The 11,741-nt window shown below is 41.0% G+C and overlaps 1 protein-coding gene across 3 annotated transcripts in view; it reads left to right on the forward strand.

Annotated features, from left to right (window-relative positions):
* The window catches only part of CREB5 (cAMP responsive element binding protein 5), a 409,450-nt gene extending 403,051 nt beyond the window's left edge, over window positions 1-6,399 (forward strand). For all 3 annotated transcript variants that reach the window (XM_066239436.1, XM_066239437.1, XM_066239438.1), the window contains 2 exons: window positions 3,500-3,608; window positions 4,557-6,399. In XM_066239436.1, the coding sequence (XP_066095533.1) occupies window positions 3,500-3,608; window positions 4,557-4,720 (273 nt within the window). In that variant the 3' untranslated portion in view covers window positions 4,721-6,399. The remainder of the gene's footprint in view (window positions 1-3,499; window positions 3,609-4,556) is intronic.
* The last annotated feature ends 5,342 nt before the right edge of the window (window positions 6,400-11,741 follow it).

Consider the following 11,741-nt stretch of genomic DNA (forward strand, 5'->3'; position numbering starts at 1 on the left):
CACAGAAACACTCGTAGAATAAAGGACTAGAGAACTAGCCCAGCCATCTGATCTTACACGTGGTTGGTGAGGCAACTTGAGAAGCCAAACTCTATTATTCTCAACGCTCAGCTGAGAGTTCCTTTATCTGCTGGGCACTTGCCTCATGAATTTCTGTCAATTCCGTGGCCATTAGATTATTATTTAGTCCTTATCATTATTATAATTATGTGTATATAAGCTAAACAAGAGACTGATTATTTTTCTCTACTGAGAATATTAATTGGCATTAATTTCCTAACTATAGCACAGCTAACTAACATAATTACTCACATATTACATTAAGAAATATATCTGTATCACATATTATCTTTAAATGATGGCCAGTTGTCATGGAACTTTTCAGGTTTTCACATTTTTACAGACCCTCACAATTCCTAGGGCCTCCGTTCCTATACTTACTATCTGTTGATTTATTGATAAAGTGCTTTGCTATTCATAGACAAAAACGCCACTGAAGTCATCTGCTCTGTAGGGGCTTGGAACCGAGGCTGGTACACCACATATGCTGTTCATAGTGGTGATGGGTGCTGTTTTCTTGTGGCCTCTCGTGGAAGCAAAAGGTTGATTGTGAAATGGTCTGGAGTGTGCCAAGTATTGTGGCCAGTGAGCTCTTTGCAACTGCAGAAACCCTAAGAACGGAATTCCAAGTGTTTTCCTAAGGAAGGGGCAAAGAACACTTCGTGCCTGGAAGTCGAACACTGCCTAGAAAAGGTGACTGCCCAGGATGTCGTAGGGGAAGAAATGGAGACCAAAATCAACCTTTCCAAGGTGGCCACAAAGCGGATTTTTTTCCCCTTTGTTCCCAAAGCATAAGAAAGCAAGCAAGGCCGGCTTGTTTTAGTTTTGTTTGAAATACTTTCCTTATTGGTTGTTTTCCTGGATCACAGAAGAAAAGTGTGGCTGGATTCGCTAAAAATTGGAGCTTGAGTCTATTTTTTAAGCACTGTCATCTGCATTATCTGTAGCTGAGAGTGTCTTAGGGGGCAGGTGTCCAGCACTTGTAACTTCAGAGGTGTCATTTCTATAGTCCAGATATAAATCATGTGACATTTGATTTTGTGGCCAAAAAGTATCTATAGTCACACACCTTAGTTTTCTTTTTCTTCCTTTTAGTTTTGTTTTTGTTTGTTTTGTTTTTAACCTGGGGTTGCCTTCTATATCATGGTTTAAAAGTAACTTGCTTTACACATGCTGTTTTAAGCAGGGATGGCTATCTGCATTTAAATGGGCTTGAAATCAGAGAGGGAAGAATTAGTGTTTAAGGCTAAAATAAATTGTCCTATAAATAAAGTTGTCCCAGGTTGGCTCAGCGGTAGAGCTTGGAACCTAGGCTGGTATACCACATATGCTGTTCATAGTGGTGATGGGTGCTGTTTTCTTGTGGCCTCTCGTGGAAGCAAAAGGTTGATTGTGAAATGGTCTGGAGTGTGCCAAGTATTGGTGTGCGGTGGACCCGAGTTCGATTCCCGGCCAGGACACATATGAGAAGCACCCATTTGCTTCTCCACCCCCCCCCCTTCCTCTCTGTCTCTCTCTTCCCCTCCTGCAGCCAAGGCTCCATTGGAGCAAAGATGGCCCGGGCGCTGGGGATGGCTCCTTGGTCTCTGCCCCAGGTGCTAGAGTGGCTCTGGTTGCGGCAGAGAGATGCCCCGGAGGGACAGAGCATCACCCCCTGGTGGGCAGAGCGTTGCCCCTGGTGGGTGTGCCGGGTGGATCCCGGTCGGGAGCATGCGGGAGTCTGTCTGGCTGTCTCTCCCCATTTCCAGCTTCAGAAAAATACAAAAAAATAAAAATAAAAAATAAATAAATAAAGTCCCACGGACATCAGAATTAAAGGTCATTTTGACTTTGACAGGGTCCCTTATCAATTATACCCATTTGGAGGTGGGAAGTACCATTCACCTTCCTAACCGTTCTAAGATTTAAGAGCAATTTCCCTGTGCGATTAAGTGATTTATTCATTAATAATGCTAATTTCTCAAATAGTTTTTTATTATTATTTTGTAAACTTCGGAAGAAAAAAGAGAAAAGCTCTGGAAATGAGAATTTTCTTATTCTGTTATTTATGCTAACTCAACGTTTAATTGCTTATAATGTATTTTGCAAATGGATGCGGAAATGGGATGTATTGTTTAAAACAAGTTTGAAAAAAAATTTTAATTAACTTCTGGAATCCCAAACTCACTTTTGTAGGTGATAAATACATGCCTGAAAAGCCAAGTTCATATTGAAAGTGTAGATAAAACTTAATGACAGCAATGTTAAAACACCCTTTTCTGTGTGCCTGTTTCTTTAAAGTCTCCTCCGAGCGTAACGCCTGGCAGCCGCAAGTGAGCACTAGCCAGAGAGGGTATTATGTATCGCAACTGTAAAATGGCTTATTTGAGATAGTGCTATGTTTATAGTTTACTTTTATCAAGTGGAAGCACCTTGGAACCAACCGTCTATTCTAAGTTTATATTTGTAGACACTGGTGCCAAGCACATTATCCTACAAAGCCATGAACCTTGTCTTTGTGAATTACTACATTCAGTGGAGATGTGAGACACTTATTTAAGTGACTAAGAAAAATGCACATGCACACAGTCCACAACACCTGCTGCTGAGAAGGGAAAATGTTTCTAGACTGAAATTAGCCAAACTACATAGTGAATGAAACCACAGAACTATCACAGCCCAAAACTTCATTGTCCCTTGCTTCCCTGGGCTGACCTCATCCCTCACGTAGAGGACCAGCATTCGTGCCTTACGCTTCTGTGCCTTCTGCTAAGTGGGCGTCAGGCCGGCAGACTGTGCTCTGTTGAACTATCTAGCCCCACGTGGAACTTTTGGGATATCTGATGGTAGATTAGTCCGCTTATTCTGAGGCCATTTCAGGGTGAAGCCCCACAGTCCTTTCCATTGCCCCATAGTCACCGTCCCATGTTGAATGTCAACCTGAGTTTGTCAGACGGTGTAAAGGTGATATCATCAGAGCTAAATTTGATTGAGTATTGACTATGTGCGAGCCATTGTTCATAGCGTTTTACATCTGCTACCTCACTTAATCCTCACAACAACTCGAAGAACTTTGTACTTGTTTTATCCCCATCTTATAAACGCTATCGCTGGAACTCAGCTGGGTTACGTTACCTGCTAGAGTTAACTCAGCAAGTGGAGAGTGGAGAATCCCACCCAAGTAACATGGTCCCAGCACACCTAAATGCTCTGCTCTGCACTTTTTCATATGATCCGGCTCTTGAGTTAAAACCTACTCTCTTCAGAAAGTCCCTGGTAAATGTGAGGGCCAAATTGAAGGCAAAGCTACACTTTTTTCAAACAAATCTTGTTAAATGACATTCCTAATGTCATTCAGACATAACAGGGAAGTTTGCCAATCTCATTGCTGAAAGTGCGCAGGGCCTTAAGTTTGAATTCACCGGTCTTCTCAATATGCCTTTGATACGTCTCTTCCCAGAATGAAGTGTCCATGTTGAAAAACGAGGTGGCACAGCTGAAGCAGTTGTTGTTAACGCATAAAGACTGCCCAATAACAGCCATGCAGAAAGAATCGCAAGGATATCTAAGTAAGTCACTGACTTTTTATTTTTTGGCTTTATTTTTTTTAATTTAGTGTTCAGTGTTTTTTTTTTTTGCCTCCTAATTTTGCATTTGATTATACTGAAAGAGCAAAGTAAAGTCTGGATCCTACACCCAGGCAGACATCATACTAGAATTCTGGATGGCTGCCATATTATTCCACTGGGGGAAGCGTCTTTTCCTACCCTCACCCATCGCCACGCCCACCACCTCCTGATCATCTCTGGCTGAACTTCCCCTGGCATTTCACATGGTAAAACCCTGTCAAATTCCAATTCTGCAGCCAGTAGAAAAGTGGTGTGCTAGAGCCCGATGGCCAGTGGGCTTTCAGAGAAATCTGTGGGCGGGAGAGAGTCATTGAGTGAATCCCATCCAGTGCCACAGGACATGTTGCATATTATTCACTGGGCCAAACAACTAGTGACTTAGTCTCAGTTTGTCAGTACATAAAATGGGTCTTTTATTTTTTTTTTTTAGAACCCTATTTCTGCACCTGGAATGTCAATAGGTTGGTTAAATGTTAGTTGAGTAGGGGTTGGTGGGAGGAGCAAGGACTCATGGCTAAAGGTCAATTTATTTTCAAATAATTTTTTAGATTGAGCAACACAGATTCTCCCACCACATGTGAGTATTTTTCCACATTTGATATATGGATGGCTATTTGAAACTATAAGATGGGGAAGTTCACATACCAAGAGGCAAACACATCAAATCATTTTGCTGATGTAGAAAGCATGGCTTGGCTTTGCTTGTAGCTATAAACTGGGAAGGCATAGCTTTGTGTTAACATTTTAAAGTTTTAAAATGAACCCCCAGGACAATATGTGTGAACACTCTTCTGTTTCTCGTAAACGTCTAGTAGTATTTTTCTGAGCAGTCCACGAGGTCACTCATGAAAGAGCTATATTGGTGTGTGTGTGTGTGTTTTCTCCTAGGTCCGGAGAGCAGCCCTCCGGCGAGCCCTGTCCCCGCTTGCTCTCAGCAGCAGGTCATCCAGCATAACACCATCACCACATCCTCCGCCGTCAGCGAGGTGGTGGGAAGCTCCACCCTCAGCCAGCTCACCACTCACCGAACAGACCTGAATCCGATTCTTTAAGAACCAGGGGTCAGACCTTGCCTCCAAGAAGAGCTGCCGTGTACCCTGCGTCCTTTCTTTTAAGGGCATTTTTAGAATTAACTCAGACCTGGAAAACTCCTCAGTTCTTCAAAGACTGGCTTTCATTTTTTTATAGTTATTATGGAAATGTTGTCTTTTATACTTAGTTATATAAGAAAAAAAAAGGGAGTTATGCAATTAATATCTATCAGCTTGGGAAATGCTTTGGTGCTTTCTCCAGTTTTCTGGTACCAGTTACTCGTTTGTAAACTGAACTCTTTCTGTATATAGCCATGGGTTCGTTCTTCTCAGTTCAACCCTTTGCCTGAGACATTGAATCTTGTTAAACCGCAGCTTTTAGCCAAAACGAGGCATATTTAGACGTCAACAGATGCAAGGTGACTGGGTGAGAAGTCTGATGACATCATCATGCATGTCAAGTGTGTGCTGTGATGTCATCAGAATCCCAGATAAACACAGAGCCTTTTCCACAACTTTGTTTCTCTTACTATAAAATGTTGTCAGTCCATTGATGTCCAGATAAAACCACCAGGCATCTTCCCACCCCTCCTGCTTCTCCTGGTCCACTTCCTCAAATGCCCAATGGCCCTCTCCATCTCTACTCTTTCCTGGGCTACCTATTTACTCTTCATTCTTACTTTCATCTGTTTTATTTTCCCTCCCCCTTAGCATTGCATGTAAAGAAGAAAATAATGTGTAAAGAAAAAATAAAAGCAGACCTCAGAAATGTGGACCTAGCCATGGCTTCCCTTGCCCTTGACCTGCAGCTGGAGTTCATTCAACTCTTGTGTTTTACAAAACACTAACCAGGAGATGTGTAATGTGCCTGATTTAAGGTTTTTAATAATCAGAGCAAATAAAAGGTGGCTTAGCCATAGGTGGAAGCACTGTTGAACGCCAGCTGTGGGGACACTAGGGAAGGGGCCGTGTAAGCCTCTGCTGAGAAAGTCCAAATGAGGACGCGAGGCTATAATATCACACCCTCAAATTACAACCGGTTTTCTATGGCCTGTCTATAATGTCGAAAATCCATGGACTATATAATAATTCAGAAGGGCTCTGTTCACTACACAGATTACATTGTTCAGTCATCAGCTGCTAATAGCCTAAGATCGACTGTTATTTTGTTTTTCTGAAGTCTGTGGCACCAGCTTTGCTGTTCTGGTGGGTGAAAGTAGATGGACCAGTGGAGGAACAAAGAGGGAAAAAGCCTAACGTTCCATGTGGGGCGCTTCCCACCCTCCCACGTCAGTTAAAGACAGGACCCCATGGATTTGGCTGCTCCACTCTCCTGAACAACTCTGATTTACATTTTCAACAACTTTCATGGACTTGCCCATTCTAAAAAGATAGTTCCAAACCACAGTTGTGCCTCCTTGAAACAAGCCATTCTACTGTGCTAATGTTTTAATATCACATCTCACAAATAACCAGGCTAATGTTTCTCTTTAGCAGTCTAGACAGGTGCTGATGTTTCATCTCCATTTGAATGCTTGACCACCTAACATGAGTGTGTATGTATGTGTGTGTGAGTGTGTGTGTGTATGTGTGTGTGTTCATGGGATTTAAAGAAATAGTATTTTACAAAAGGTGTAGCTTTTATAAGAGTTCAGAAAAAGGGTGATTTTTTTTTTCTCTCACTATAGTGTAAGAATCTATTTTGGAGAAAAAAAGAAAATAAGAGGGTTGTGAAGCATGATTTTTATAACTAGTTTCAGTTTTATCTACTAACTTACTTTTTAAATCAATATTTATCAACAATCTTTTCATGTATTCAGTGCTTTCAAAAGAAAGTTTTGAGTATCCAGAAAACTCAATGGATATATGGTCTAAAAATCAAAACAAAAGCAAAAATGAAAAAAAAATGAAAAAAGAAAAAATGCAAACAAAAGGATTTTCTATTATATTTTAGACAAACATATCATTTTTAAGTATTTTAAATACTGAATTCAAAGTTGTGTTGTCTTGTTTTGCTTTGAATCCCAGCAGTAACAGCTGAATGGTTTAACCTCACTGGTTTCCTAAGAAACGTTTAAAACGGAACTAAAAAAAAGAAGTTAACATTCTATCTCTGTATTAAAATGGAAGATAATATTTTCATCACTCCAGCCTAGGATTATCTATGTGTCCCCCTAAAAAGGAAGGTGAGCTAATTGAAATGTTTCTTTAACTTTATTTTTTGCTTTAAGTAAACAAAAACTTTCTTTCTTTACTGCATGCATAGCACTTAATGAAATGGATTTTTAAAAAATCCACTGGTAATACCAGAATACCCAGGGAGTGGGCTGTCACTAAAATTATGGTTTACTTTACTGCCGTTCCACCTCTTGATTGAAATATTTAGTTGTTAAACCAAAAGCCTCTGCAGTTAAGAACTTGCCTGAGTTTTCTTAATTCAGCAACTTGACAGTTTGACTGATGTGCATTATATATAGCTCAATTATGTCTGTTCTTTATGCTAAGTAGGCAAACCAACCACACACGTTAGCAAGAGGGCCTCAACATATAATTAGAATAAACTGTCTTCTTGTTATACTCAGGGCCTTTAGGTATATTCATTAACAGTGTGGAAACGCAGTCAATGGAAGACGCCAGCCAGTTCTCAGAGCTTGAAATCCCAAACAGAAAGGCTCACTGGTCAGATCCAACCCTGGGCTTATCAATATTAAGTGATTTCCCTTAAAGGCCTAGCTTTCTCCAGACCGGGGAATAATCAGTCCTCCCTCTTGCTCGATACTTTTTGTCAATCTGGATTAACATCTTTCTACCCCATTTTTGTCTCCCACTGAATGACTGGGTCACCCATCCATGGTTTCATGAATCAGTGGTGATGACCTCCGGAGCATCTACTCCGGGGAGGGGGAGCAGAGGGCTCTGCAGGGGGGCCCTTCCCTTCCCTGTGGGGTAACTTTATTGGCAGCATCTGCCTCTGAAGTCACTGCCAACCCACCTGGGAATCCTGCTTCTCCTCTCCTGCCTTCTGCGATGGGAGTTAACAATTTAGATAGGTACACTCGATAGCGTTTCTACCAGGTGAATCCTCCCCTAAACCGAGGCATTCACAGCTTAATTGTTTCTCCTTAAGACATTTCCCAATGTAGGTGGGGGAGGGGGGGACAGGAATCATGAAAATCCTAGCCACAGATAATTGCACTCATGTCAGACCCAGGTGTTAGGTTGGAAGTCTCCCCTCCCCCCTCCCACCCATCCTGCTCCCACCTCCGCGTCCGTGTTTTGCAAGTTACTGCCTCAGTGCAGCCGTGGGAGCCAGTGCCTGCTGTCCTTGCGTGCATTGTTAGAATGAGGGTGACTTAGTCGGAGCAAAGGCTCTTTGGAGCTTATCCAGTCAGTGAACTCAAACTCAGCTCAAGTTCCAAATAGAGAGGCATCAGGGGTGAATGTCCAGGCGATTGTTGCCTCTTAGTGAGGTCAATTTTAGTGTGTTAGTTGAGTTTGGCATTGAAATCAAACCAGCCTTTGGCTGGGAAAAGGGGGGGGGAGGTTAAGCTACAGTAACTGCTATAAAACTAGCCATCCAGTTAGGATAGAATGTGCTTCTTTCTGGTTAATAAAAATCATCTACGAAAAAAAAATATATATGTATGTATGTGTGTACACAGTGGAATTCAAGGACCAAAGTAAAATTTGAGCAGGAATCTATTAATTTAGAATTTTATAAGATATTTATTAATAAATGTTATTTTTAAACATTCCATTTGGACAGTATTCTTCTGTAGGATCTACTTGTTTATAAAGTATTAGTCCATAATAAACTACTCTAGTTGTGTGTATCTTCCTGTTTCAGAAGGCTGTTCTCCATCATTTGGTGGAAATGTTTGCTGAGATCTCTTTGCATAGAAATGTCAAGGATTTTTGTTGCTCTGTGAGTTATATTTTTAATCTGTGTTCTGTTTTTGTTTTTTTTTTAACATTTTTTTTCTTTGCCCATGTTTAAAGTAAGCTGTTAGGGAGCGGAGTTCAGTTAAAGGGAATCCGTAACTGGAACTGGAACACTTTCTTGTAAAAAGTGTAAAAACAACTTCATCTCTGCTTCTCTCCACCCCGCCCCAATTTCCTAGAACGCTTTGCACTATTCAGCTTCTCCAGTGCCCTTTCTGTCCCTTCTCCAACAATGCGCTGTCGCGTTAAGCCATTCAAGCTCCATGATGCAGTCTATCTGAGAAGGAAAACCAAACGACCCGTTTAAATTTGAATAAAACCGTGCCTATGCCAACAGTAGCCGTTTAGAACCTCTCTTCTGCTTAAAATAATTTATATTTTACAATTGCACTTTAGCTCTTCTGATCCCTTTCTCTGGTTCTCTTCTGAACCTCCTGCCTGTCCTCAAATCTGCCTTCCCTCTCCCCCTTCTCCGGACCCACCCTCCCTTCCTCCGAGGCTCTGAGCCGTGTCATTTCCAAGACTTGACCGGATATTTGCACCAGGTACGTTTGAGAGCAGTCCTTAGTAGCCTAGCGAAGGTGTGTTTCTCACATCTGCCTAGTTGAAGCCTGCTACAAAAACGCCCAGGAGAGCGAGTTTATATTCTACCCTTTTTGCCATAGCATGTTTTGGGTTTTTTGTTTTTTAATGTTATATGATGCAACAGATGTGAGGCAGCAGCTAAGCTACACTTAAGAAGCTTCCCATCTCATCCTCCGAACCAAAGTGTCCTGAATGAGTCAGGAGACGTACTCTTTTGTGCACCGTGGTGCACGATGGACTATGGTCTGAGCCATGGTCTCTGCTGAAGTAACAGTGGTCCTAACTCGTTCATTCCCACATCTCAAAAATACAATGTTGCTTTGTAACCTAATTAAGGACGGCGCCTCTATTTTACAATTATAATCTAAGAAAGGACAAGAAGACACTGAAGCAATAAACTTACAAGTAAACTCCAATACCAAAACAAAGAAATGAAAAGAAAAAAAAACACCTCTTAGCTCATTGTGTTGTGAAACTAAAAAAAAAAATTGTATGTCCATTCAAAATATTTTACTATTTCTTGTGGAGTTTTTCAGTGATGTACTGCTTATAGCCAAATTGCTTAAAGAGTGTTTATATATTTTTTTCCGTATAAATTGTCTATTTTTAAATAAAAATATTTAACCATAAGTTGAAGGGTGGGGGGAGGGGGAGAGGCCAAATTGCCAGCATGTGTTAAAAGCTTAATGTCCTTAAGTGGCATTCTGATACCTTTCCAAGCTTATCATCTGAGGGGGATCAATAATTATCAATTATTATATTTAGACCAACGTACAGTATTTAACTCACTAGAAGCTGGGATTTAGAAAGTTCATCTTAAGCCATTTAAGATTTTTTTTACCTTGAGTTTCATATTACAGAACTTGGTAGAATTTTTTTTTTTTACAGGATCATGTTAGCCTCAGGACAGAGAATGTGGAACTGAATAAAGTAGCTTTAAATACGTCATTAGAATCTGAGGCACACTCAGCTCACTAGACTAAGTTTGCCCCTTCCAATGCGCCAGACACTACAGGAGGCCAGGAAAGGCCAGGAAAGGTATCACAGTGCGTTAAGTGGGGAGGGTTGCAGAAAAAGGACCTTTTCCCACCAGCCAACCAGGAAAACAAAACAAAGCGAAAGACCTACTTACCCTCTTTCCTTCTTCTTCTGCTCAGTCACACCTGCCTCACAGAGAGAGAGGAGTTCTGCCTTTGAGGTTTGTCTAGAACAAAAGATAAGCTTTGAAATGTTCTCCCTGGAGAGGACATGGGGTTTGGGATCTTCTGGAAAGGGCCAGAAAAATGGCTCTATTCAAACACAATGTTCCAGGACAACTGGAATATAAATATTGTCCAAACATAGAACTAAAAGAGAAAGGTTTATCATTGTACAAAGTAAGTGTTAACTAAGAAAGCCCCCCCCCCCCGCAAAAAAAGGTGCTGTCACTTTAAGTTCTGGACTGGGGGGTTGTTTGTAATTGTAAACAGCAAAGATTTTGTGTTTGTTTGTCTATTTGTAAAGCAACCACCTTCCTTACTGGAAGGAGAAAAAAATTTGGGGGTACATACCTGTAAATATTTGCTGCAGCATTTAATATGTTTAATTTTATGTTAAGCTTTTTGTTGCATAGTGAACACATTATTGTTACCAATGGACAATGAGTTCATTAAGACTGTTCATCTAGGTCAGATTTTTACATCTCTTTCTAGCAAGAAGAGACAAGATTTTGTGCATTTGTACAAATGTTAATAATATCACTGCAATTCCAATATAATAAAGCACTCAAATGCAAATAATATACGTAACCTTTGTATGATGAAATTTGGGTTTGGGAATAATGATATCTATTCTACACATGGTCTTAGTCATGCCTTGTAAGCCAAGACTTACTCTTTTCAAGATCACCATTCTCTAGGGACAAAAGAAGGAGAGACTTTCTTCTTCCCAGACCTTCATGACATTCCCACTTTCTCTTCCATCCAATTTCCCAACTGAGGCTACTCACCTGTCCCACGCACAGTGGGTTGGCTGTACAATGAAACTACATTTAGGCATTAGTAGATTTTAACAGTCAGGAAATGCAGCCAGCATAAAATTACCTTCAAGTTATGTTTAGGAACCAAGAATTACAGGCTGCTACTCAAGGCAATCAAATCCTGGAGCCCTTTGCCTGACCTCCAGAGCGGGACTGCCCCTGAGAAGTCCTAAGGATAGTCTTAGCCCTCTGTGCTTGCGTGTTTCTAGACATCTACCTACTTTCCTTCCTCCTCCTTTCTTCTTTCCTCTTCTTTGTTCTTATACAATTGTTTTTCAATCACTCTCCTCTTTCTCTTACACTAAATAGCTGATTCATCAGCACAGCTGGACTGCAGCCATCATTTTTCACCAATTCTACTGTTACAGCTCTGTCCAAACTACCAGCATCTCTCACCTGAATTACTGCCGTATTCTCACCTGAATAACGGACAGCCAGAGAGAGACTGTGAAAATGAACGTCAGACCATGTCCCTCCACTGCTAAAACCACAAGGACT

This window comes from Saccopteryx bilineata, chromosome 7 (assembly GCF_036850765.1).
Source record: "Saccopteryx bilineata isolate mSacBil1 chromosome 7, mSacBil1_pri_phased_curated, whole genome shotgun sequence".
Taxonomy (NCBI): Eukaryota; Metazoa; Chordata; class Mammalia; order Chiroptera; family Emballonuridae; genus Saccopteryx; species Saccopteryx bilineata.